The sequence below is a fragment of the Arachis stenosperma genome, chromosome 3 (assembly GCF_014773155.1).
Source record: "Arachis stenosperma cultivar V10309 chromosome 3, arast.V10309.gnm1.PFL2, whole genome shotgun sequence".
NCBI classification, from domain to species: Eukaryota; Viridiplantae; Streptophyta; class Magnoliopsida; order Fabales; family Fabaceae; genus Arachis; species Arachis stenosperma.
Window position 1 is genome coordinate 24,748,406 of NC_080379.1, and position 27,934 is coordinate 24,776,339.

General features: G+C 35.5%; 3 protein-coding genes and 1 non-coding gene across 8 annotated transcripts; 2 read left to right on the forward strand and 2 right to left on the reverse strand.

Moving 5' to 3' along the window:
- Positions 1-12,409: 12,409 nt before the first annotated feature.
- Positions 12,410-17,577, reverse strand: LOC130967389 (probable L-type lectin-domain containing receptor kinase VII.2). 2 transcript variants are annotated; one of them, XM_057892219.1, is made up of 3 exons: positions 16,640-17,577; positions 15,189-16,477; positions 12,410-13,757 (listed from the first exon to the last, which is right to left on the reverse strand). In XM_057892219.1, the coding sequence occupies exons 1-2, from the start codon at positions 17,247-17,249 to the stop codon at positions 15,216-15,218; spliced, it is 1,872 nt and encodes a 623-aa protein (XP_057748202.1). In that variant the 5' UTR covers positions 17,250-17,577; the 3' UTR covers positions 12,410-13,757; positions 15,189-15,215. The 2 variants fall into 2 exon arrangements, with proteins under 2 accessions (XP_057748202.1, XP_057748201.1); XM_057892218.1 differs by having other exon boundaries at positions 12,412-13,757; positions 15,189-17,577.
- A 162-nt stretch (positions 17,578-17,739) lies between these two features.
- TRNAF-GAA (transfer RNA phenylalanine (anticodon GAA)) lies at positions 17,740-17,812 on the forward strand. Its single transcript has one exon. It is a non-coding gene; the product is annotated as a tRNA-Phe (tRNA).
- Positions 17,813-18,206: 394 nt separating this feature from the next.
- LOC130968909 (uncharacterized protein C57A10.07) lies at positions 18,207-22,033 on the reverse strand. The gene is made up of 3 exons (XM_057894407.1): positions 21,202-22,033; positions 19,587-19,711; positions 18,207-18,764 (listed from the first exon to the last, which is right to left on the reverse strand). The coding sequence occupies exons 1-3, from the start codon at positions 21,809-21,811 to the stop codon at positions 18,447-18,449; spliced, it is 1,053 nt and encodes a 350-aa protein (XP_057750390.1). The 5' UTR covers positions 21,812-22,033; the 3' UTR covers positions 18,207-18,446.
- Positions 22,034-22,499: 466 nt separating this feature from the next.
- Positions 22,500-27,043, forward strand: LOC130968908 (uncharacterized). Of its 4 annotated transcripts, XM_057894403.1 has the most exons (9): positions 22,500-22,870; positions 22,965-22,996; positions 23,863-23,987; positions 24,167-24,286; positions 24,647-24,745; positions 24,835-25,289; positions 25,562-25,747; positions 25,918-26,025; positions 26,665-27,043. In XM_057894403.1, exons 3-9 carry the CDS (start codon positions 23,903-23,905, stop codon positions 26,827-26,829), a joined length of 1,218 nt encoding a protein of 405 aa, XP_057750386.1. In that variant the 5' UTR covers positions 22,500-22,870; positions 22,965-22,996; positions 23,863-23,902; the 3' UTR covers positions 26,830-27,043. The 4 variants fall into 4 exon arrangements, with proteins under 4 accessions (XP_057750386.1, XP_057750385.1, XP_057750389.1 ...); XM_057894402.1 differs by lacking the exon at positions 22,965-22,996 and having other exon boundaries at positions 22,500-22,922; XM_057894406.1 differs by lacking the exon at positions 22,965-22,996 and having other exon boundaries at positions 22,500-22,922; positions 24,653-24,745.
- The last annotated feature ends 891 nt before the right edge of the window (positions 27,044-27,934 follow it).

Genomic DNA, 27,934 nt, shown 5'->3' on the forward strand with positions numbered 1-27,934 from the left:
AAATTTTGTTTTTGTAAAAATTTTTTTTTATAAATTCAATATATAATTTTAAATATTTAAATTTGATAATTTCTTAACTAACAAAATTTAAAGTACAAGCCATCATCAAGATGTTGGCTGATAATCTATAGTAACAACCAAAATCTTAATTAACAAATCATATGATTAAAAATCTTAATTCAAATTCACACATCACATGTTCGTCATATTCTACACATATCTAAATACCAAACATTCTTAAAACAACCAAACATAGCCAAATACCAAACATATTAATGACAATCTAAAAACATAATCTCATGATTTTTTCCTATACAGCTTCCATTATAATACATAATCAAAGAAGAAAAAATCAACTAGTTTTCGATATAGAACGCTGGTAAGGACCACGATTCTCTACGACAAATACTGAAGATGAAAATTAGAACAAACTGAAAATTAGAACAAACTGAAAAGTAGAACAAAAGTAAAAATTAGAATAAAATTTTTTTATCTTACTACTTTCATCTTGTTGGAAGTAAACAAATCTTGAACATAATTGCATTCCTTTATACTAATACCACCTTGATACCACTCACTGCAACAAGAAAAGAGAAAATTGATTCCCAACAAAAAAAGCATCATAACATCTCCAATAAAAAAAACTTTTGTAATTAACTATCTTCTATTTGAACAATTAGGAACAGCAAGCAATACTACACATTTTTAATACTGTATAGAAGAAGGAATAATTTATAATTGACAAATGGGTCCAAGACATTCATAATATCTTAGACTTGAAAGTTGGAATAAAGCAATACGTATACACACCTAAAATTTGCAACGGCGAAGACTAATCTCCTTCTAGACAGAGATGAAGAATGACGAAGACGGCAACATTGACATGACGAAGACGGCGACCATGATGCGACAAAGGCAGCGACGCTGACGCGACGAAGACGGCGAGGGGAATGGAACGGCAAAGGGAGAGAAGGGTGGCGGATGGCGGGTGGCAGTAAGAGAAGAGGTGGACTGCTGGAGAGAATTATTGCATTAGGTTTCATCAGATGAAACTAGGAAGACTGAAAAAGAGAGGGAGTGACGGCTAGGATTAGATGAATCACATGTATATATACGAAGGGTCAATTTTACCGGCGAATTTACCATTGAAAAATTCACCGATAACATACAGCCTGTGACCAAAACGGTGCGTTTCATTTAATTACCTTACCATCGGATTTTTTCGACCCTAAATTCGAAGATAATGATCGCGCCAATTTTTTCCTCCAATTATTACCGGCGAATTTACCGTCAGAAAATTAAATCCGACGGTAACTTTTTTATCCGATGAATTTATTGTCAAATTCGTTGGTAAATTCGCTGGTAAATCTGTCGTTAATTTCTGATGCTAAATTTGACAGTATTCAATATTTTTTTTATAATGAAAAATAATAACTTAACTGTCCAACTTATTCAAGCAATTGATTCTTCCTGGAGTACATGATAGATTGGTCTTTATTAGTTTGTAGATTATGATTGTGCTTAAACTCATTCAAAAATTTCTTATAAAAGTTTGTAAGTTGAAATTCTAGAAGAAAGAGTACAGGTAATTTATAGAGTTTAATTTTGATGCAGTGATAGTATAAAATATTTTATACAATCATATAATCACAATTTTTTTTGGATGACTATTCATTCAGTTAATATAAGAAATAGTTTTTTTTTGCTAATATAGCGTATGCGATTAGATATATATATAAAATGATTTTACATTGACAATGTATCAAAATTAAATTCGTAATTTATAATGCAAAACTTCAGAAACAAATTTTATTTTTTCTTTCTTCCTACAAACGTTCAACTTAAAAATATTTGAATACTTATAGAAAATCACTTTTAAAAAATTATTTTTATTACACAATTGAACTTATACTTTTGTGGAATATAGAAACTTTTTTTTCACAATTGTTCCGACTTTTTTTAACCAAAAGTGTATAAAAGTTGCCATAAATTTATAAAAGTTGCAATAAATTTAACACCACAAAAATTTATAGGATAATACCATGATGCATTGTACCTTTCAATAAAAAATAAAAATTGATTATTTAATATAGGAAAAACCCTTAAAAAATATCATGCTCACATATTCTCATAAATTTAGTAAAAATTTTCGGGGTTACTTTAAAAAAAATAAATAGACAAAAATATAAATAAAAAAGTTTAGAGTAGACAAAGTACACATTTAAATTAATAAATATCAAAGATTATTCTAAAAATTATTTTTAACGGATAAAAATATACCATAAACCTTACAAATTTACTAATAGTATGACACTTTTGTATATAAAATTGTATTTGGTTCTGAGAACATAATAAGATAAGAATATAAAAATAAGACACAAAAAATAAAAATACAAAAGTTAATACTTTTGTATTTTGTTTGATGATGAACTAAATATAAAAAAAAATAAATTATAAAAGTCTATGAAGGTTGTGGTAAGCTTAGAGAAGGGGGGTTGAATCTATGCCTTCCAAGTAAGTTGCTGTTTTGACCCTTTTTAATCAAAATTACAATTCTGATTCTGTTTGAACTCAGCAGCGAAAATTTATGAGACAATTTATTTTTGTCTCATGAAAATCAGAAAACAGAACTCAGCAGAGAAGAAAAAAGTGAACACCAGCATGTATCCTGGTTCGGTTGCCTTGTGCTATGCAACCTACATCCAGTCTCCTCCACAACTATGGAAGAATTTCACTATAGTTAACAGTATTACATACACCAATTTCACTTTCAAGTTCTAACCTAACTTGACATTGGCTATGCTAACACCTAACTATTCATTCTTAGTGCTAACCCAACTAAGAAAGGGATACCAAACATGTACAAGATACAAGACATAAACATACCTAAAGAAATCAGAAAATAACTCTAGGCTTTTTCCTCAAGTGTTTCACTCAGCCTTTTTCCACTCATGGCTTTTACTTGAGTTTTCTCACAATGCATTTTCTCACAGAAATTACAGAAAGATAAACATAGAAAAGTACATTACAATCAGTAAAACATGAAGGAGATTGACTTCATCAACAACCTCTTTGCTATGTAAAAAACCAGCTTTGCAAACCTCTGATTTAGTTCTTCAGTATTGGCCGAATGCTTCTTTGATAGAGAACATTATCCAAGTAGAGGAACTTCACAGGGAATACTTCACAGAACACAACTCTCAAACTCTGGTTTTTCTCTCCTTGCCTCTGAATGAACAGCAAACTTCTTTTTTATCTCCTTGCATGTTGCTTGGTTCTTCTTCCAAGGTCAACACCTTGAGCCTTGAGCTTCACCAACCCACAGATTCACTTTTTCACCTTAATCCCCAGAGTAGAAACTCTCCTTCTGACTTCCTCATCTTGACCGAAAGTTATAAAACAGCAACCATTGAAATCTTCTCATGGTCAACTTGATCTTAGCCATTGAAAAACTACTTGGTCTCCAAGTATCACTTGTGACCGTAGATGTGAAACAGAATAGGGTAGAGAACAACTTTTCCTTGAATGCCATTTTCGGATAGAGCAGAGAGTTGGGAAGAAGAGATGAGACCGAGTTGCATGTATGAGGAAAAGATTTACCTATAACCTAAGCTTGATTTGGTTTGGATTTGTTGAGATGACTTCTACCTTTCAAGCTCAGTTTCTCTTTCTTGCTTCTTTGGTGACTATCTTGGTGAAGAAGCTCTTTCTCTCTTTCTCTTTCTTACTTTTCTGAAACTAATTTGACTTAGACCACATAGAGAGGAACGTTGTTTTGGTTAAAGCAAGTGAGAGGGAATGAAGGCTTCAATCTTGTATGAGAAGCTTGGTGGGATTAACTTGAATTGATGGATACAGGCTTGGATCGGGTATCCATTAGCTTAGCCCGTTTTGATTTCTCAGCTTTGATTCCTTTTTGGGCTTTGTTTATTTCATTAACCCATTAGCCTTGTTTTATTTTCCATTCCATTTGGGCTGTAAATCAGATTTTGGCCTGCAGCAGTTTTATAAATAATTAGTAATATGAAATTATAATTAATCAACACTAATTATTTATTTGCCCAAAAATAATGTTTGTCATCACTAATTAATTTAGTTAATTTCTTAACTCAACAATCTCCCCCTTGATGACAAACATGATTTTAGCAATAAGCAAAAGAAATGAGTTTGAGTAAAGTTTAGAAACTCCCTTTGATTTTTGTCATTTGCTTTGATGTTGCTCCCTCTTTCCTTTTCAAAATTTGCTCCCCCTGGATTTATGCTCTTTTCTTCTTTCCTGTTTACATATGCTTATATGGAACCAAACAGATGTTATGCACCAACAAAAAATGTAGCAAACAGTGACAGTTTTAATGGCCAAAATAGAGCTTTAACACATCAGGGTCAGGGTCAAGATAGCAACATATCATAAAGCAAGTTTCCAACCTCATTCACAACAGTTCACAATATTTGCAAACAATTACAAATCAATCTTATTAAAATCTGCAGCAGTCAAACAAAGTTCACAAAAACAGTAATCAAAGGTAACTTTAGTCAGAATAGCATTCCAGCTATTGCTTCTATTACTCCCCCTTTTGTCATCAAGGGTTGATAATAAGCAAGACCCACAAAAACATCACTATAAACCCTGCAAGAAAGGTCATGAGCACAGTCCAAATTACTAACTAAACTCCCAAAAGTGCAGCAGTATTCAAAGTTGTTACAATCATCCAAGATAACAAAAATAAGTCCAACAGTAGTACAAGAAAACAGAGTTTATGAGACAGAAAATAGAGCAGCATCAATAGTTTTTATGAGGTAAATTCTAGGCATCAGAGCCATCCCCCTCTGAAGCAGCTTCCTCTTCAACATCAGTGGCAATGTCTTCATCATTATTAAGGTTATCAATGAAGGTCATGAGCACAGCCACCCTATCTCTTGATTTCTTCAAGAAGTTCTCATGCTTACTAGCTAGCTTCCTTTGTTCCTTGCTCATGGCAATCAAATGATTTGATTGGAAAACAAACTCTTGAGCAACATCCTTGACCACATTTAGCAGAGCAGATTTCTTCCCAGTGGAAATGGAAGTACCCTCAGTGGAAGGAGGAGGAGAGTCATCTGGGATGTACTCTTCATCATCATCATCTAGAACCACTCTCTCAGATCGAGTTGGTCCTTTTTGCTGTTTCACTGAACCACCTCCCTTTAGATATGAATGTCTATTTTCATATTTCTCATTGGTCAAGTCAACACCAAAATACTCAAAAATACAAGTTAGAAACATGCCATAAGGAAGAGCTTTGTCTTTTTCACTCCTAACAGAATCAAACATGTATCTAACCATCAAATATGCTAATGAAAGTTCAGTTTTGGTGAGAATGGCATATAAAACAAGAGTGTCAGTGTATGAAACCCTTTGATATGAACCACTTTGAGGAAGTATGATGTGGTTGACCATTCGGTGCAACTGAGCATGTTCATATCTAAGGGCTTTGTGAGTGGGTGTAATGCCATCAATTAAGGAGACATGTTCACAGATACTAGCCAGGGCATCATTGTATGAAACACCAACTCCTTCATCCTACTTAACTGAAGTGTAAGCACTAGGCCCAACATCAGTATACTTCAAAGCATCACTGATAGTCTCATTGTTTAAAACTATATCTAGGCCCTTTACATATGAGTGAGCAGTGCCTTCATGATAAGTCATATTAGCATAAAATTCTTTGACCAACAAGGGATAAACGGGCTTTTTGATATCAAAAAGATGATTCTAGTCCAGAAAAATCAAGTTATCAACAAAAGAAAAACCTTTTCTTTTCAAAGATTGCAGATCAGCTAGAAAAGATGGACACAGGGTACGATACTGGATAACCCCTTCATAAAAATCATTGTTTATGGCAGATTTGAATCTATAAGGGTTATAGTTCGAATGAGAGGTCAAAAAATGAGCTTTGTGATCAAACGGCCCAATGTCAGGTTCACTAACTGATTTGAGAGGAACTTGAGTTTTACCTCTCTGTGAGCGCACAGGGACTGACCTTGCCCTGGGTTGTGGTGGTTCGGGAACAGGTTCCTCCGTCGCCGGACGCTTCCCTTTGGATGAGGATGGCTTTGAAGAGCCAGGTTTTGAAGAGGCAGGTTTGGAAGGCGTCACCTTTGGTGGTGGTGTCGGTTTGGCAGAGGCAGGATACCTTGGAGTGTTCTTGGTACGAGCCATGGGATCAGTTCGAGGACGAGAGGTAGGAGGAGAATGTGAAGGAGTGAAAGTGTTGTCTTGAGAATGAGTTGATAGTCTAGGATATCCTGAAGTTTATGGATTTTCTCACGCGGTGCTCTTTTAGCAATGACTTTCTTCCCTATTTTGGTTGAATTGAGGCTTTTGATGGAAGAGAGACACAGTGGAGAGAGAGGGAAGAAACCGAAGGGTTTGAGGAGAAGTTATGGAGGGAAGAGAGGGATATTGGTAACCGTACCCAAAAGAAACTTCCTCAAACCATGCAACTGCATCACTGTTGAAAAGACTTTTGAAAAGACATGACCTCATTTAAGAAAGACTTTATTTGATTTGAAGAAATAATTTTAAAATATCAGAAACCCTTTTTGAATTAAACTGAAAATTCTTTTAGACCAAAAACATTTTAATGAAAGCCCTTTTTGCAAAAAAAATTTAAAATAACCACTCAAGCCAACAAAAATCTCAACCAAGCAAAAAATATGACATTCATATTTGGGCCCAGAGATGGTTGGATTTAAGAAAACACATAGGACCACCCATGATCTAAATTTTGAGCATGGCCCAGTTCAACTAACTCTTGCCAGAAGCCCAGAACACACTGAGTGAAGGGAATAACCATCATCTGCCCAGAATTGTCTCATACCTGTTCATGAGACAAAATTGCTCCAGCAAGCACATCAGTAATTTTTAAAGAAAGAATCATAATTCAAGATTCCAAGACTAGTCCTAAGCATGCAAAATCTGTCCTCAGGCAGTGGTTTAGTGAAAATGTCTGCCAATTACTCGTCCGATTTAACAAATTGAATACTAATATCCCCTTTTTGAACATGTTCTCTTATTGAGTGAAATTTCACTTCAATATGTTTAGTTCTTGAGTGCAAAACTGGGTTTTTAGAAATGTTAATGGCACTCATGTTGTCACAAAATAAGGGAATATTTTCAGCATTTAATTTGTAATCAGCAAGCTGTGTTTTTAACCATAAAAGCTTAGAACAACAAGAAGAAGCAGCTATATACTCAGCCTCTGCAGTGGATAATGCCACTGTTGGTTGCTTCTTACTTGACCAAACATTTAAGGACTTTCCAAAGAAGCAACATAAACCAGAAGTGCTCCTTCTATCAACTCTATCACCAGCAAAATCTGCATCACAATAACCAACTGCAGAAAAATCATCAATCTTAGGATACCAAAGACCAAAATTGGATGTGCCATGAACATATCTAATGATCCTTTTAACTGCAGAAAGATGTGACTCTTTAGGTTTGGATTGGAACCTAGAACACAATCCAACACTTTGCACAATATCGGGTCTAGAGGAAGTTAAGTACATAAGAAAACCAATCATTCCTCTATACCTAGTCTCATCAACATCTTTCTCAGTTTTTCCCTTATCTAATTTTGAATTAGGATGCATGGGTGTTCCCATGGGTTTGGCATTTTCCATACCAAATTTCTTAACTAATTCCTTGGCATACTTTTCTTGATGAATGAAAATACCTTTTTCAGTTTGTTTAATTTGCAGCCGAAGGAAAAAATTAAGTTCACCCATCATACTCATGTCAAATTCGCTTGTCATGAGTTTTCCAAATTCTGAACAAAGGGATTCATTGGCTGATCCAAAAATAATGTCATCAACATATATTTGGACTAGAATAAAAGAATCATTAGAGTTCTTGATGAATAGAGTTGTGTCAGTGGTGCCTCTTTGAAAACCATTTTTCAAAAGAAAAGAGCTAAGTCTCTCATACCAAGCTCTAGGAGCTTGTCTTAAACCATAGAGAACTTTAGATAGTTTAAAAACATGATCAAAATGCTCTTTATTTTCAAAATCAGGAGGCTGCTCCACATACACTTCTTTATCTATCACTCCATTCAAGAATGCACATTTCACATCCATTTGGTATAATTTAAAACCACAAAATGCAGCATAAGCTAAGAGAAGTCTTATGGCTTCCATTCGGGCAACAGGGGCAAAGGATTCATCAAAGTCTATTCCTTCTTCTTGGTTATATCCTTGTGCCACTAGCCTTGCCTTGTTTCTTGCAATGCTACCATCTTCTCCCAACTTGTTCCTAAATATCCACTTGGTGCCGATCACTTTCTTTCCACTTGGCCTTGGAACCAAAGTCCATACTTTGTTCTTATCAAACTCAAGAAGCTCATCCTCCATAGCTTTAACCCAAGAAGGGTCACTAAGTGCTTCCTTGACGTTTTGAGGCTCTATTTGTGATAGAAGGGCAATGTTGGATACTTCATTGGCCTTTCTAGTGGAAGACCTTGTTTGCACTCCATGAGAGACGTCCCCAATGACAAATTCCTCAGGATAATTCTTCAAGAATCTCCACTCACGAGGTCTGGTGGACTTGGAGGCAGATTCAGTCACCAAGGGATTCTGGGCGCTGCTGGCTGCAGGATTTTCTTCAGATTCATGAGACAAAATGGAATTGTGTCTTGAATTTTCAGCATTTGCAGTTTCTAGTTCAGTTTGTCCAGAATTTTCTTTTTTATGATTTTGAGCGGTTTCATCCTCCTTTTGAGCTTGATTTCCTGCATCACAATCTTCCAAAATGCTTTGCACCAAGTTAGTATCACAAAATGTAACATGTATGGACTCCTCAATAATTCTAGCATCTTGATGATAAACCCTATATGCTTTACTAGTTGTGGAATATCCTACAAACAAACACTCATAAGCCTTTGGATCAAATTTACCCAAATTTTCTTTATTATTTAAAGCAAAACATTTGCATCCAAAGATGTGCAAGTAATCTAAGTTTGGTGGGTAGCATTTCCAAAGTTCATAAGGGGTTTTCTTCAAAAATTTCCTTATGATTGTTCTATTCAGAATGTGGCAGGCTGTGTTAACCGCTTTAGCCCAAAGGAATTTTGGAACATTACTCTCGCAAAGCATAGCTCTTGTCATTTCTTGTATGCTTCTATTTCTTCTTTCCACAACACCATTTTGTTGTGGTGTCCTTGGACAAGAGAAGTTGTGAGATATTCCAAATTCCTCACAAAAGGATTCAAGCAAATTATTTTCAAATTCAGTTCCATGATCGCTTCTTATAGAAGAGATTTTCAAATCCTTTTCATTTTGAATTTTCTTGCAAAAAGGTTCAAAGGCCGAAAAGGCTTCATTTTTGTGTGCAAGAAATAAAACCCAACCAAACCTAGTATAGTCATCCATAATTACTAAACCATAATATTTATCACCTAGGCTTTGAGTTCTTGTAGGACCAAATAAATCAATGTGTAGCAACTCAAGTGGTCTTTTAGTAGAGATGTCTTCCTTTGGTTTAAAAGAACTTTTTGTTTGTTTTTCCATTTGGCAAGCATCACAAGTGATGTCTTTGTCAAACTTTATCAAAGGAAGACCTCTTACTAATTCTTTCTTCACAAGTTTGTTTATTTGAAACATACTTGCATGGCCCAATCTCTTGTGCCATAACTACTTTTCAGATTCTTTAGAGTGAAGGCAAGCTACATTTTGATCTTTTAGTTCATCAAGAGTAAGTCCATACATATTATTAAAACGCTTGGCAACAAACATCACTTCATTTGTCTTTTCATTAACAACACATCATTCAAATCTTTTGAAAATCACTAAATAGCCTAAATCACACAGCTGACTTATACTCAAAAGATTGTGCTTTCAAACCACAAACCAAAAGTACATCATCAATGAAGGTAGATTGCTCATTACCTACTTTTCCAACAGCAATGATTTTACCTTTACCATCATCTCCAAATGTCACAAAACCTCCATCATACTTATTTAGTTTGATGAAGTAGGTTGACCTTCCAGTCATGTGCCTTGAACATCCACTATCCATGTACCACATGTCCTTTTTGTTCTTGGATGCTAGGCATATCTGCATGATGAGTTTCAAGTAGTCTTAGGTATCCAAATTAATTTGGATCCTTTGAAGTTAATCGATCTTGGTTGCCCATGGGCATTGAAATCACAAACAACATTGTAGACTTTGTTTCCTACAACTCTCTTTTCAATGAGGCATCGTGCATATGAGTGACCAAATTTCTTGCAATTAACACAATGATTTTTTAATGTGTGTTGCTGAAACTGAGGTGAGTTATATTGCTTGAAAAGATTAAAGTGTTGAAATTTTCTGGTTTTTGGAGGAGACGCATTTCTTTTGACAAGATGATTTTTATTAAAGTTATTCCTCTTTGCAAAAGTATTTTCACCAGAATTTTTTTGAACATTTTTACCTTTCAAAAAAGAGGTTTTGTTGTAAAATGGTGGTTTCTTGAAAGCAGCCTCATTTTTCGAAATGTAACCCAAACCTGGCCGGTTTGAACTCGGACCAGTTCTTGGTGAAGGCTCAGCTTTAATTACTTGTGTATTCTTCATCAGATTTTTCTTCACAAGTTGAGACATATCCGATACCTGATTTGTTTGGTATGGATTTTGTATTTGATGAGGAAGCCACAAATTTTATAGAGGAAGTGTTAGAAACTACATCTTCCTTGGCTATGTAGCCTAAACCAGATTTTTCAAACAATGGTCTTTGACTTGCAAGTAATTTGTCCAAGTTACTAGATCCTTGAGCAAATTTTGCCAAGTCACCATTCAGCCTTTTAATCATATCATTTAATCTTTCATTTTCAGCAATTAACTCATGAGAAGGATCCACCGTGTGGTTTCCTTTTAATTTTTCAAGTTCAGATTTTAGAAATCTGTTTTCTTCAATAATGTCCAAAGCACATTCAGTTTCCTTCACTTTTTCTTTTAAAAGATCATTTTCAGCTCTTAAAACATCTCTTTCAGATCTACATTCATTGTATTTGTCAAGCAGTTTTGATGTATTTAAAGTGAGATCGTCAATGATAGCATGCAAGTCCTCAATGGTCAAATCATAATAGTTTACCTCATCAAGATTGTTGTTTCCAGCCATGAAGCAGTCTTTGTCATCTCCTTCAGATTCTTCTTCTTCATTTGAGTCATTCTCAAGATCCTCCCAAGCTGCCATGAGTACTCTCTTCCTTTCCTTCTTTCCTTTGTCCTCCTTTTTGAGCTTTGGACAGTTTGACTTGAAGTGTCCAGCCTCCTTGCAATGATGACACGTCACCTTGCTCAAGTCTATCTTGTGCTCATTTGAACTTGAACCCTTGTATTTGTCCTTGCTCTTCATCATCCTTCTAAATCTCCTAGCAAAAAACAAAAGTTCGTCATCTGAAATACCATCACTAGACTCACTCTCTTTCGGTTCTATTTGTGACTTGAGGGCTGTTCCCTTTTTCTTTGAGTCTGTGTTTGTGTGTGTGGCTTCATAGGCAAGGAGTTTTCCTCTCAACTCATCATAGGTTATGGGACTTATGTTGTTATTCTCGGTTAGGACAGTGGCAGTGTTTTTCCACTCTTTTGTGAGGCTTCTAAGGAGTTTTCTCACCAAGGTTTGTTCTGCATAGTTTGTACACATAGCATCAAGGTTGTTGATTATGATTGAGAATCTCTCAAACGCTTCATCAATGCTTTCTCCATCCTTCATGCTAAACATCTCATACTCTTTTCGCAGCATATCAATCCTCGTTTCTTTGACTTGTTTAGTGCCTTCGTGTGTAACCTGGAGTTTTTCCCATATTTCTTTGGCTGTCTTGCATCTAGACACCTTCCGGTACTCTTTAAAGCTGATAGCACAGTGAAGAAGGTTGATTGCTTTAGCATTCAGCTCTATCTTCTTCTTATCATCTTCATTCCATTCAGCTTCTTCTTTTGGAGTCATCACTCCATCAGCACTTGTTTTTGTTGGGATCTTTGGACCGCTCACAACGATCTTCCATATGTTGTAGTCAATGGATTGGATGAAGATCCTTATCCTTTCTTTTCAGTAGGAATAGTTCTTCCCGTTGAAGAAAGGTGGCCGGTTGTTTGACTGGCCTTCAGTGAGGGTGTAAGCAACTGTGGTTGTGCCCAAGTTGTTCGCCATTGGATCTTTGCTCCAAGAGGTTAAGCTTGATTTTTTGAGACCTTAGCTCTTGATATCAATTGAAGGTTGTGGTAGGCTTAGAGAAGGGGGGTTGAATCTATGCCTTCCTAGTAAGTTGCTGTTTTGACCCTTTTTAATCAAAATTACAATTCTGATTCTGTTTGAACTCAGCAGCGGAAATTTATGAGGCAATTTATTTTTGTCTCATGAAAATCAAAAAATAGAACTCAGCAGAGAAAAGAAAAGTGAACACCAGCATGTATCCTGGTTCGGTTGCCTTGTGCTATGCAACCTACATCCAGTCTCTTCCACAACTATGGAAGAATTTCACTATAGTTAACAGTATTACATACACCAATTTCACTTTCAAGTTCTAACCTAACTTGACATTGGCTATGCTAACACCTAACTATTCATTCTTAGTGCAAACCCAACTAAGAAAGGGATACCAAACATGTACAAGATACAAGACATAAACATACCTAAAAAAATCAGAAAATAACTCTAGGCTTTTCCCTCAAGTGTTTCACTCAGCCTTTTTTCACTCATGGCTTTTACTTGAGTTTTCTCACAATGTCTTTTCTCACAGAAATTACAGAAAGATAAACATAGAAAAGTACATTACAATCAGTAAAACATGAAGGAGATTGACATCATCAACAGCCTCTTTTGCTATGTAAAAAACCAGCTTTGCAAACCTCTGATTTAGTTCTTCAGTATTGGCCGAATGCTTCTTTGATAGAGAGCATTATCCAAGTAGAGGAACTTCACAGGGAATACTTCACAGAACACAACTTTCAAACTCTGGTTTTTCTCTCCTTGCCTCTGAATGAACAGCAAACTTCTTTTTTATCTCCTTGCATGTTGCTTGGTTCTTCTTCCAAGGTCAACACCTTGAGCCTTGAGCTTCACCAACCCACAGATTCACTTTTTCACCTTAATCCCCATAGTAGAAACTCTCCTTCTGACTTCCTCATCTTGACCGAAAGTCATAAAACAGCAACCATTGAAATCTTCTCATGGTCAACTTGATCTTAGCCATTGAAAAACTACTTGGTCCCCAAGTATCACTTGTGACCGTAGATGTGAAACAGAATAGGGTAGAGAACAACTTTTCCTTGAATGCCATTTTCGGATAGAGCAGAGAGTTGGGAAGAATAGATGAGACCGAGTTGCATGTATGAGGAAAAGATTTACCTATAACCTAAGCTTGATTTGGTTTGGATTTGTTGAGATGACTTCTACCTTTCAAGCTCAGTTTCTCTTTCTTGCTTCTTTGGTGACTATGTTGGTGAAGAAGCTCTTTCTCTCTTTCTCTTTCTTACTTTTCTGAAACTGATTTGACTTAGACCACATAGAGAGGAACGTTGCTTTGGTAAAAGCAAGTGAGAGGGAATGAAGGCTTCAATCTTGTATGAGAAGCTTGGTGGGATTAACTTGAATTGATGGATACAGGCTTGAATCGGATATCCATTAGCTTGGCCCGTTTTGATTTCTCAGCTTTGATTCTTTTTTGGGCTTTGTTTATTTCATTAACCCATTAGCCTTGTTTTATTTTCCATTCCATTTGGGCTGTAAATCAGATTTTGGCCTGCAGCAATTTTATAAATAATTAGTAATATGAAATTATAATTAATCAACACTAATTATTTATTTGTCCAAAAATAATGCTTGTCATCACTAATTAATTTAATTAATTTCTTAATTCAACAGTTTAATATTTCTCTTTTTTTCCATAAAAAAAATTAAGAAGAAAAATATAATTATGAAAAATTGTTAGGAATAATGAAAAGAAAAATAAAAAAATAAATTGTATCTTTTATTAGTATTTTTATGTCTTTTCTATTAAGAATAACATAAAATATAATAATTTAGTATCTCATGACACAATATCTATATTCATGTCTCATCTGCCAAATATGATTTTGTATCTTTATATCTTTGTTTCATTGTCCGGTGTTTATAAACAAATATAGCCTAAAAAATAATCTTTCATGTGTACTTTATTATTTACAAATTTTTTCTGTGTCTTTTTGTCCACTCTAAACTCTTTTATACGTACTTTTGTCTATTTACTTTAAAAATAATTGCAAATTTATAAAAACATATCATAATTTTGAATACTCAATTTTATCTCACAAATTTTCAGTTTGTATCATATATCCTTGGTAGTTATTTTTTCAAAAAATTTAAAATCAATTCAACAATAATCTCATAAAAATAATTTTTAATACAAATAAATTAGATATAAAATTCTATCACTGGCTTTTAGTTGTCAAACATTATTGTTTGACTAGACTTAAACTTTTTAAAAATTTAGTTATTAATAAAAAATTTTTGATGATAAAATTAAAATTAAAATAAAATTTAAATGTATTTTTAAAATTTTTAAAAAATTTAAAATATATATTTTATCTCTCAACTGAAATTGCAATTATATATATCAAATATAAATACAAGAATAATATCAAACATATAAATAATTAAATTATCCTCAAACATTTCAACAAATTTATATCAAAGGACTGAAAGAAGTACTAACTTATACCCCGAAAGATAAATCATGTTATGAACCGGTTATTATTAGTCGATGTGTTAATCACATTACTTTTCCCGATAATTAACAATGCTTTCTTCATTCACAAAATTATACACTAATTTTGGGAAAAGCATTTTATAACAATACTTTCTTCATTCGCAAAATTATAAGCGTATGATATTCAGTGATAATTTTAACAAAAATAAAAGATATTACGAATAGAATTGAATCAAATTAAGCGTTAGAAATATTTTTAAAAAAATCATAAAGGTTAAAAACAATAAACATATTTTACTGATTTTTATGAAATTTAGAATATATAACTTCCGATATTTTTGCATTTTTTAAAATATAACACTAATCTCTCTTATAAACTTTACATTTATCTCTCTTGTTAGACTGATGTAAAGTAAACATAATAAATCAAAATATGTCTTATGATATCACCGAATTTCAAAAAAGATGAAAGTAATATACACTTACAATTAGTGAAATGATCCTCAAGAAAACTCATCTGCCCTCACATTGAGTTGTGAAAGAACATTGAGATATATCTTCAATGGTGGGGTGAACCCCACTATATCCATCAGCAGCGGAATTTATTTTATCAACTAAGCTTATTTCCAAACTCTCACCCTCCAAAACCTTCACAACTTGCCTCATACTTGGCCTAACTTGAGGATCATAATGTGTGCACAACAAACCAAGATGAAGAACTCTCTCAACTTCATCAATGCTATAATCTTCATCACCCCTCATTTTCAATCTTTTATCAAGAGCACAACACAACTCTCCTCTCTCCATTAGCCTCCACACCCAACCAACCAATGCTGGCTTATTCTCTTCTATAGGCCTTCTCCCACACACAACCTCTAGAACCAACACGCCGAAGCTGAACACATCAGTTTGCGTCGAGGCTCTCCCGGTTCTTAGCAGTTCCGGTGCCATGTAGCCAACCGTTCCGATCACTCGAGAGGTGTTAGGTATCTGCTCATGATGATGCATCCGGGCGAGTCCAAAATCCCCCAACCTTGCATTCATATCCTTGTCAAGTAACACATTGCTTGCTTTTATGTCCCTATGCAACACCTTAACTTCCCAACTCTCATGCAAATACAATATCCCCATAGCCACATCCTTCAGCACCTTGATTCTGTTTTTCCAATGGAAAATTGAGTTCTCATCAGAATCAAATATTATCTTGTCCAAACTTCCATTCTCCATATAATCATAAATTAGGATCAAGCTTCCTCTCTCTTTCTTGCACCAACCCCTCAATGGAACCACATTCCTATGCTTCAATCTTCCTAAGCTTGAAATCTCAGATAGAAACTCCCTCATACCATATTCACTGTCATAAGGGATTCTTTTCACTGCTACTTCTACTCCTTGTAGAATCCCTTTATAAACTTTTCCATTCCCTCCAAACCCAATTATATTCTGTTCTGAAAATGCTTTAGTTGCAGCATAAATGTCTTCATAACTAATACGGTGTGGCCAATACTCTAATTCCCAGTCTTCAATATCTCCCTCTTCCTCCATTCTTTTGCTTCTTTTTCTTTTGAGCAAAACAACAAACACCATAGCTGCACTACCAATAACAAAGATAAAAATCCCAAAACTGATACCTGAAACAAAACCTCTTGACTTCAAAACTGGTTCTTTTGGAAGCACAAATGAAGGTAAATTCGTAGTCACCAAAGCATCGCCGATTGAAAAATTTGAGTTGCTAAAGCTCCATGCCAAAATCTTGTGACTCTCAACAAGTTGCCCTGTTGCTCCACAAAATCCCACAAACATTTCATCCAAAAAGACATCAGAAAGATTCACAAGTTCACTAATCAAAGGCCTATTAGGCCTTCTTTCCCCTGCAATAGCCATTGCTACATTAACTCTAGAATCTGAATACTCAATCCACACTTGATAGTTCTCACCATTGTTAAGCTTCAATTCCTTAAACTTTTCGTCATGTTTTCCACTGACCCAAAATCCAGCATCGTGCGAGGCCAAAGAAGTAAGAGAATTCACATCCAAACCCACATGGTTATCATTGATGTCATTGAATTCTTGGTTCTTGAACACATCAAACTCAATCCCAAAAACATGGTTTTTGGGGTTACCATTGTTGGTCAAGTTGAAGAGGCCAAGGTGCTGAGCTGAGCTAACCCCGTTTGCTCCTTCAAAAGGTGAGAACAAGAACACAAAACCATGGCCAGGGAGAAGGTGCTTGAATGGTGCAATGGAGAAGATGAAGGAGGTTGAGAACGGTAAAGGGTTGGAAGAAAAGGAAGATTTTGTTGGGATCTTGGAAGGGTAGAAAGCACGGCCAATAGAGAAAGAGGCATGGTTGGTAAGGGTGAGAATTGAAGAGTGAGAGTGAGAGTGATCATCAATAGTGGCGTTTGCATAGAGATTTATGTTGGTGGAGCTGAAGTTGGTGTTGTAGACAAATTCTGTTGACGAAGAAACTAAGGTTATTCTCAGAAGGAAGAGATATATGAGAAGGGAAGACATTATTGTTGTTATTGTTGCAAAAGAGATCATTGAAGAAGATGTTGATTATTGATATGGTGATCAAAAGGTGTGTGCTGCGTCAAAGATTCATAATTCAACCCAAGTTGAACATCTTTATATTTTTTGTTTTGTTTTATTTTGTTTATCTACGAGAAGGATCAAGATTCAAGACAAGGATGATGAATGATGTATATGTCTGTCTGAGGTTGTAGAAATGTAGGGTGGCGTGGTGGGACATGGTGGTGAACAAGATGTTGATTATTGTTGTGGTGTAACTGGTGATCAAAAGGTGTGTGCTACTGTGCTGTGTCAAAGCTTCATAATTCAATTCAAGTTGAACATCTGTATGATATTTTTTTGTTTTGTTTCGTTTACCTCCGAGAAGGATCAAGACAAGGACGACGAAAGAAAAATATCTAAATCACTGTACATATATATTGAATGGTACGCTGGAAAGCACATACACGTGAAAAACCCAAAGTCGGGATATTAGTTTGATATGTTCAACAAGTTTTGTAATGCGGGGATAGCTCAGTTGGGAGAGCGTCAGACTGAAGATCTGAAGGTCGCGTGTTCGATCCACGCTCACCGCAATTTTTTATTTTTTGCATATTTTGTTCACCATCAAAGTCACATAAGGAGTGCTATATATTATTTGTAGTCTGCAATAATTAGCAAGTTCATAATACGTTCTGTTATTTTTAGTTTTCCCCTCGGTAGATTCTTTTGTTTAACTCATTCAAAGCTTAGGGATGATGCAGGTTGCACGGTTTTCATGCTGTTTGTATTCTTAATAGTAGCTCAAATTGCTAGTCTAGCCTTTGTTCTGCACTCTGATTTGGAATACATGTAATTCATGTTATATGGATGTCCTGGAAAAACTTCTTTATACCGTTATGATTCAATTATTTCAAATATATAACATTGATGCACAATTAAGTCCCTTTGCACTCATGCTTTGCAGATACCATGAATTTATCAAACCTATTTACAAAATATATTTTTAATTCAGCCTTATGTTTCAGAACACCAATTGTTGATATATTTCAACTGAAAAAAATTTAACATTGGCATCGTTTATCAACAATTCACTTTCGTACACAACAATATCATCTCCCCTGAACAAAATTTTAACAATGGTATCATTTATCCGTGGATTCATGCATCGTCTGGTGATTCTCATATGTACCTTATATTAACTCAAATTTGTTAGTTTACACCTTGTAACTATGCCCATGGGAGTGCACCAGGAAAAGGTGCTGGTCCACAATATCTGAACAAAGCTTCAATTTCAGGGCACCCATTGGGATAAGGAATGGACCGGTGAAAAGGATCGCGCTTTAGTTTCTTATGATAAAGTGAACCCTTACATCCATATGGATCTCTGAGGAATTGAGTCCTCACCAGCTCCTCTCCTTTTAGAGCAGCTGCCATTGAATTTGATGTAGCAGGGGTGCCAGCATAGAAGAACCTCGAGTCCGGAAAGCCGATTGCAGATCGATGTATATGTGCGAATCTCTCTTCCTTGAAATCATAACCTACAACCTGATTCCCAAATCACTAAATCAGATTGAAACTCTGTAATGCAGATCACAAAGGAAGGAAAAGCATGAAGTAATATCCAAAATGTCACATGTCAGTGGTGAATCTCTGTTCAGACTTTGTTTATTTGTTTATGTATTTATATGAAGCATGAAACTTAGAGAGATACTTATATTGAAGGCTGACATGCAGTGCTCTACACTCCTCTTTGATAACAATGCACACCTCATAGGCAACCAACAGCGTGATGAATAAGGAACACAATTAAATGCAACAATGAAAGCCCATTATTTTTTGGCACAGAAATACCAACTGCATAACATATGATGCAACACATGGATACCATGTAGGGAAAATTGTCAAGTAGCTAGAACAAAATTAACTTTACACCATATTACGAAAAGCAAAAAATGTATGATACAGAACTCTTCTTTCTATATTTGAAATTAATAACTCCAACTTGCTTTTCAGCAATTTTTGAATCGGTAATATTTTGTACAAGCACCAATTTGGTTATAAGGCAGGACCATCGAAGGTGAATCCAATACTCAACTTAGAACTTATATAGAATGCTAAGTTGATGGATTTCACATTGCATGCAACATATACACATACAGATTACAATATTTCACTAATAAATTCTGACTCTTCTCAGCAGCCAACAAAATATCAGAAAGTGTCATTCAAATGTCCACACAAATGGCTAGACTTTTAAAGAATCCTTTTCATTTACTTTCGTCATTCCACATACAATACTAACATTCCATTTATTTAAACAAAACGGAACAGAATGCTTCATAATGCACATGGGTAATGCTTACTTACAGTTATATTTTGGGGATAGGTGCCTGTAAGCTCTCGGAACCGACACACACTGAATAGAAGATTTTCAAAGCTGTCCCGTGCATGTTCCTCTGTAAGGGCTCTTGATTTCACACTTTCTTCTTTACCTTCACACACAACCAAAAAGAATGAGATAAAATTTCTGATAAAAGGAGTTTCATAGGTGAGTATCAGCAAATACACAAAAGGTAGAAACCTTCATGCCACCATCATTAACAGCAACAGCCTAATTCCCTGAGGGAACACATAAATGATGCAAAGGAAATCCATCAAACTAAGGTTACGAAGTTATAGGAAACAATTGAGCAGCAAACAGAGCAGAATTCATAGAACACACCAAGTTTAAATCATAATTCAGAAAACAAAACAATTATAAGCAATTTTATTAGAATCATAAAATATGAAAGCAGCTCAATGAAGATGATAAGATTACTATTGTTACAGGCCTCTGTAATGGTACTGTGAATCTAAACTATAAACTAAATCATTGTTAACTTACGAAACTAAGGTCCATGTATCTCTTCCTTACTTTCGCTATGTTAAAGGAACATGCGCTGATTTAGATTAGTTGAAAATAACCAATATTGGACTCAAAACAGAAACAACTGATTTAAGATAATGGATTAAAATCAAAGTTAGAAGTTGAGATTAATTTCTCTCAACTCAACAACTTTTAGAGTTTGCATGCTTCATATATGCACTAATCCTATATATGCATGGATTGGTGATTTGTAGTATACCAAAATTGTTTTATATTGTGAAATATGAAACTTGAAAATCTGCTAAAAGAATAAAAATGATATCCCAATTACAAAATTAGAAATTTGCATAAGACAAGGAAAACGACAATTCAATATCTGATCCACAATTCTTAGATGAGTTGCAGTAGTGCAACTATATAACAGCTCAATTCGCTAGCTAATCTACCATGTTTTCAGTTTAGTAAACTCCACATTTGATAGATATTTAAAGCTTCTTTGTTAAGCATAAGACGGGAAAAAATAGCATAACCACTCAATCTCATGCCAAGTTCCTTTGGCCATGTGCACGGGTTTGTAATATCTTTCCAAATCAGAAATGTCATTTGAACATTAAAGGCTATACATCTTATGCACATCTTAGAGTTCGATAATCACAAGACATCTCTTATTCTCTCTCCCCCTAACCTGTTTGGTAACTATCAAAACTTACAAACTACAAAGACACATTGACAATAGAATTATAGCAACGGAGAAAATATGTCCGCACTTAACACGGCTCAGGTTAGGCTCAATAGAATTGAGAACAAATGAGGCTAATCTTAAAGCTCACCTCACTAGTTAGGTGGATTTCATGAACTGGCTAACCTTGAATATAGATCAAGCTTCTTATTTATACGACAACAACCTATTCAAGATATAACACACAGTAGACTAATGTCATGCACATATATAGATTTGTATCCACAATGCCAATCTATTTCTATCATAAGACAATCTCCAAATGAAGCCTAAGATGTCTAACTATCCATATACAGATATAATATCTAAATTGAGCACACAACCAATTTCAACTCCTATGATGACAAAAACAGTTCCCAGAAAAAACAAAAACTCACCAAACCATCCCTTGTAATCTGCTACGGCCCAGTAACTCTGCGCCTCGCTGCGAGGTCCGGCGTCTTTCCGAGTCTCTCCCCCACTGAACAAAAGCAGAGCATTCTCATCTCTGGCCGCAATCTCAATCCCTTCTTGAATATGCTTCACGAAAGTCGCAGCTTGACCAGGATTCTTCTGATACGACTCCAAGAACCAGGAATCTTCCTTCTCAATCTTCCCACAGCTACTACTGGTATAAACAGAGTGCCCAGCAACCATAACAAGGTTCTTCAGGTTCGGGAAAGGGTAATCTTCCGAAGCAGAGTCGAATTTAACATAAAAGCCCCCATTCTGCGCCTTGTGCTGGGTTCCGTAGAAGGAGAGGAAGACGAGGACCGTTACGCCAAAGGAGAAAGCAATACAAATAAGCATGAGAGGGTGGAGCTTGAAGAAGTGGTTGAAACGGTTATAAAATGATTTGATCATTCTGAGAGGGCGAAACGACGTGGAGTTCCTGGGTTTACGAGGTCGTTTTGGTGAGGTGGCGGTTCCGGATTCTAAGTCGAAGTCGATCCTTGTGAAAGGGTGAAAGGACTTTGGGGCTTGGGATCCGAATTGGTAACTGTTCATTGTGGTGTGGAGTGAGGCAGCAACGGAATCATTGGATTGAAGTACTTGAGACAGAAGAGAGTTATAATTTGCATAAGTTGAATTACATGATCTTAATCACTCCGAGAGGACAGAGGAGCACTGGAGCAGTGCAGCGCAGGAGGAGTGAGAATGAGATGCAGGAGATCCAGATTCGAAGGATATGTTTGTTCTTTTTCTATATTTTTCTTTTGGGACAGGGGTCTAGGCCCGCAAAGAGGACCCGACCCAACCCGTTTCCCCATCCTCCACGCGGGTCTACTATCTTCGATTCCACCTCCATTGCCGCTGCTAATCCGAAGTTCTTATTGGCAACACCGTTTCGCGCGATGGCATCTTTTTCATGTCGCTGTGACTTGGAAACGGCTGTGTCCTGTCTTCTTTCTCTCTGGCAATTCCATTGAAGCACCCTCCGGTCTGCATGTGGGAGCCGAATTGATGGGTGATGAATCAGGTCCATTCAGACCTCCAAAGCCAGCAACTCCAATGCCGTAATTGCTGCTGCTATGGTTAACTCCAGCGGTGTTCGAAGCCACCGAACTCTTCTGCGTTCTTCGCACTGGTTGTAGTGATGTCAAAGCCGCTCCCCCTTTCTCACAGTGATGTATAGGATTCTGATTCTTCTGAATCCATTTTGGTCCTCAATTGTATAGCACTTTGTTCCTCTTTTATTAAAGCTTAATTCTTTGTTGAGGGATCTGTTCGTTCTTGACTTCTTGTAACTTGTAAGGACCAAAGGATCTGTTTTTTTCCAGCGATACACGTCCCATGATGAAAGCTGGCCCATAACCTCATTTTTGAGCAGCCAGTGCAAACCCGACCCGAACCAAGCTTCAATCCATCTTACCCGACCCGATCCACATTTTCTCTCTCTCTCTCTCTCTCTCAAGCCAAAAACTACGAGTTCACCTCTACCCACGAGTCTCTGGCTGACCACTGCCACTGCTCTGCCTCCTCCCTCCATCTCCGTCACTGCGTCGCTGCTCCGCCTCTGCCAAGTTTCTCGGTCACTGCTCTGCGCCTCATGGTGCTTAGCAACTTGTGAGAACCCCAACTCATGCCATATTTCCACTGAACACTCTCTTTGCACACAGTAATTCCCTTTCTTATACATGCTTCATATTATGCATTACAGGTGTTCGATGAATTGCCTGACCCACTTCATGTGTAAAATTATTAGCTCTAATTAATTTTCAATGGATATTGATTCAATACTAGTTACCAACTCGCCATTTAGTTACTTTTCAATTATAGAACAAAAATATTTGCCATACAAAAAACTTTGTAGAATAAGGAGTGATCTTTTGTTAGAAGGCGCCAACATTGCTTTCCCAGCATAGCTAGATTGAAAGCTCTCAAGTTTTTGAGATCCTAGACTGCCCTTCTGACTTTGGCTTTCTAGTTGTGCTCCAACTGAAACATGTCATTCTTTTCTCCTCACCTCTTTGTCCCCACTAAAGTTGGTTCATCGTCTAACATACATGACCTTGAATAATTTTTTAATATTTATTTACTGTGCAAAAGTAACGATGAAACGTAAATTTAAATAGCATTGACTGAGAGAACTGAAGGATTGAAATTGAATAGAAGGTTGGTTTTTCTTGTTTAGGTTGCATTGTTATGTGGTAATAAATTAATACTGTTTATATAAATTGTTTTCTTATGATTATTTTGGGATCATTAAGACTTTAGAGAACTTGAACTAGCTATTGTGATATCTGACTATCTGTATTTGTATTTAGTTAAAGTATAATTGTTCTTGCTCTCTCTAAGGTTTGATATTTAAGGTTAATGGTGGATTGGGAAAAAAATATTATACTCACATATAACTTCTGTTCTTTTACTTGCTTTAAAATTTTAAATGTCATTTTGTTGTTTTATTTTGTGCTGAGTAATTCCAAATTCGTGTATTACTGCAACTCTGCAGGAATATTTGTCCCTTAAGAAGACCCACATTGTTGATTTATGCTTAAATTTGAATTTGTTGAATGTTATCTATTATTATTGCTATATTTAACTATATCCTAGTTCAGTTTGTGGCTAAGCTTTAAACAGATTAAATTCAACTGAACCATGGTTGGGAGTGACCTAGACACCAACAAAGTGGATGGTTGTGTGACTACTGATGTCCAGCATAGCTACTTACGGCATATGATTGGTGAGCCATGCACAACCACCTCCTCACACATTCTGTAATTGATAGTGCCAACCTGAATTGAAATTTGAAATTTTACTCTGTAGCTTTCATTTTAGGCAGATTTATCTGTTGCGAATAAATTTAATTGGTGTTGCAGCCTCTTGAAAATGGTAACCGAATTGGTGTACTTTTTGTTACAGATTCCATTATGAGCGAAACATCATCATCTTTTGCAGCAACTTTCATACAAGGCTCACTCCAGGAAGGAGGAGAAAGGAGGAACACCGATCTTGAAATGAGCCTCGCTCATGAACCCATGGGTAATTGAGGATTTTGCGTTTAAATTGAATGATGAATTCCCCCCTTTTTTATCCGTAGTTTTGATTATATAAGTACTCTTCAGTGGTTAAAAAGGCAAGAAAATAAGTTTAATATTATAAAGATGAGAATGTTTTGTTGAATGAGTGGGCACATTAGATAAGGTAGGAAGAATGAATGCATTAGATAAAATGTTGGGTTAGAGCCTCTTGTACAGAAATGTGATAGAATACCACCTTTAGATGTTTTGGACATATATGGGGAAGAAGCCCCATTAAAGAGATTAGCATAGTGCTGGGTTCTAGCATGTGAAAGTGTTGGTTAGCTAAAAGTCATTGAGCTCACTTTTCTTTTGCTGGTAGTATCAGGCACAAGAGAATCTGCTGTTCAAAATAGCTGTGCTGCTTCGGCCATGGAATGGAGCATCCAACTTGAGAAGGGACTCCGTTCTAGTAAGCCAGGTGATGTGGCACTTTCTTTTTTTTGTTTTCATTTATTGTACATCTTTTTTTCTTCTTTAGTTCTTTTACTAAATTGAATCCTTCATCAGGCGCACCGGCTCAAGCCATATTGCAGCTAGGTCATCACCTTGAGCAGTGGAGCAGAGAGCTTGAATCAGACGAATCTGGCATTGCTCCCAATGTTATATCTGGCGTAGTGCCAGGTGAAGTTAGGCTATTTGCCAATGCCATCCTCTTGCGCCTTGCTGGAGCCTTTAAGGGAGGTGACAAGGAAATCAAGGTTTCTGTTGTCAAGGCTTTTTTGAATGAACGAAGGCATCGAAACGGTCAGAAGCACAGGGAGTGTAAGGGCTTGCTGTCAAAGGAAAGAGTAGCTAATCACTTGGAGTTGTTGAATCAAGTGAGATATGTTTTTCAGAATGGAGACTCAGAGTCCAAGGAACTTGCTTTAATTCTTTTGGGTTGCTGGGCTGAATTCGCCCATGACAATGCTCAAATACGATACTTGATACTTTCCAGCCTTGTGTCTCCTGATCCTCATGTGGTAAAGGAAACTTTGGCGTAGTTTATGTTTCATTTATCTGTTTATATCACTGTGCTACTTGAATACAGAATACCCGTTCATATTTTCTTCTAATATTTCAAAAACTGTTGTGCAATTGTATGCAAAGTGAGAAATCATAATCTTCTGCATCTTCTGCCCTGTTTAACAAGTTTCCTTAAAGACAAATTTCATGTTTTAATTGGTTTATTATCTGCATCAAAATATATATATGTGTGACATATCTGATATAATTTTAATTTATTATGTAACAGGCAAAAGCAGCATGTTTTGCTGCTGGATGCTTTTCTGAGATATCAGATGATTTTGCTTTAATTACACTGCACATGGTGTACAATATGATGAGTTTATCTACGGTGTCTCTGCCAGTGAAGTTGGCTGCAGCACAAGTTGTTCCAAAACTGAGGTCTACATTTGAAAATATATACAAAGCGTACCAGGTGTGTTAACTTTTTATACACTTCTATGTATTAAAAAAAATGTGCATTTTCTTTCATTACATGAGCTTTATTTTGTCACACTTCATTTTATTTTCTCTGTTTTCTTTTTTCTTCCTGGGATTGAATTATCGTATACTTAGGTTTCTTATGTTATGGTTGATTTAATGCAGGCAGGTGTACGGTTCCTATCAAGTATTTTAGATGAAGATGTTTTGGTAGCTGTGCTATCCTCACTTACCGAACTGTCTTCCCTTTACTCACCAATTGCTGAAATTCAGGTACGTATTATTGGAGAGTAAATATGAGAGTGGAGAAACTGAGGACTTAGATTGTTATTGAAAATGATGTATCTGAGGAATTTACATGATCTATGTGAACTTGTATACATATGCTGTCTTAAATGCATATTCAATTAACTGCTATTAACTAATTCAAAATTCTTAGCATTCGGTATTATTATAAGGTTACATATAAAAGAAAGTTTTATAGTTCTGTAAGAAATTTATTGGGTTATAATGTGCTGAATTCTGCTCTACAATTTACGGCTCCTAGCTGGTTAGGCAACATAGAAGTTCCCGGATTTCGCATTGACTCGAGCATTCCTATCTTTCCCTTTAACGGGCAAAATTCTTTCTAAAATAAACAAATAAATGAACAAAATGATGGTTAAAAGTATCCATCAATTAACTTTGATTTATTTATTTGTTATTATTTTTTTAACTAGTTGTCTTGTTGCTCGAGTTTTACTTGAAAAATGCCAGTAAGCAGGTTCATGCTTGATGCTTTGGATTAGATTACAATACCCCATATAATTAGATTGTGCCTGTGTATCATAAATTACTGTACCTAATTCAGTATCCTATATCTGATTCGGTGATTTCTTGGTCTAACGTTTTTTTTCAATGATTTGGTTTTAGGTGAACTTTCTTATTTCATTTCTGAAGCGGGAAACGACTTCACGTGTGCAAGAAGCGATCTTAAGATGCCTCCAATTTCTATTCCAGAAAGGACTGTGCCAATATCCAGCTGAATATTTATCTTCAATTACACAGCAGTATAACCATAACTTCACCTTCAACTAGCCAATTTGTTCTATAGTCATCCTTGCTGATAACTACAACTAATTCATACTATAGTGCAGCTCTGCAGAAAAACTCTAGTATATTTCTGCCAGGTTTATGCTTTCTAATTGTACAAGTGTGTAGTAATTTTAGTTAATACTAATCATAAAAAAAATCTTAGCATGTTTATATTGTCATGAAACGAGTTATTCTAAAAGTTTAAGCAGATGGATAATGGTACATAAATAGTTATATATCTAATATGTATTTTCATGTAAGTATGTTTTATGTTTCTAAGAATGAATCTTGCATAGTTTCTTTTTTTTTCTTTTTGTTTGTCTTGTGTAGATTTTTTTTTTTTTTTTTTTTGAGAATCAACAAAGGTCGGTTCTATATCTTTTGGTAATTAAAGTTTTAATATTATGTCATAATATATTTTGTTCCAAAAGTTCAAACTTATAGATAAAAATATATAAATTGTCATGTCTATTTTTTTTATGGAAATTTCATTGAAGAGTAGAATTGGATAAAAAGTAAAGATTTTCACTAAATTTATAAAAAAACATATGTACTATACATTTTTTTATATTATAAAAGGAACAATATTTATTATTTAGGTAACTAGGTGTTAACCTTTTATATGGGAATATTAATTATTCATTTTTTTATTTAGATAACTAGGTGTTAGCTCTATATGAGAATATTCTTCCTGTATGGGCTTACCTTCCTTTTTTGTCATTGACGAGTTTACGGTTTACAAAGGCCTACACTGATTTCAGGGGATGAGTTTACAATTTAGGCGGGCGGGTTTGGGTCTCGGTTCTGTCAGTGTGTGGGCCGGGTGTCCGGCCTACACCAGGTCCAAAAAAAAAACATATTAAATCCATTCTTTCCCAAATGTCAACTGATTTGATATTGAGTTTACAACATTCACAATTTCAATGTTATTGAGTAGAACAACAAGCATGTTAAATCTTGCAAGAAAAATAGCGTCATTATAAATCGAAATATAGAAAGAGGGTAAATTATTAATAAATGTATGGCTAAATGTGTAACTCAATCTTGTAATTAAAGGATGATAGATTTTGGAATTAAACTTTTTGAGTATTGTGAGGACGGTCAGAAT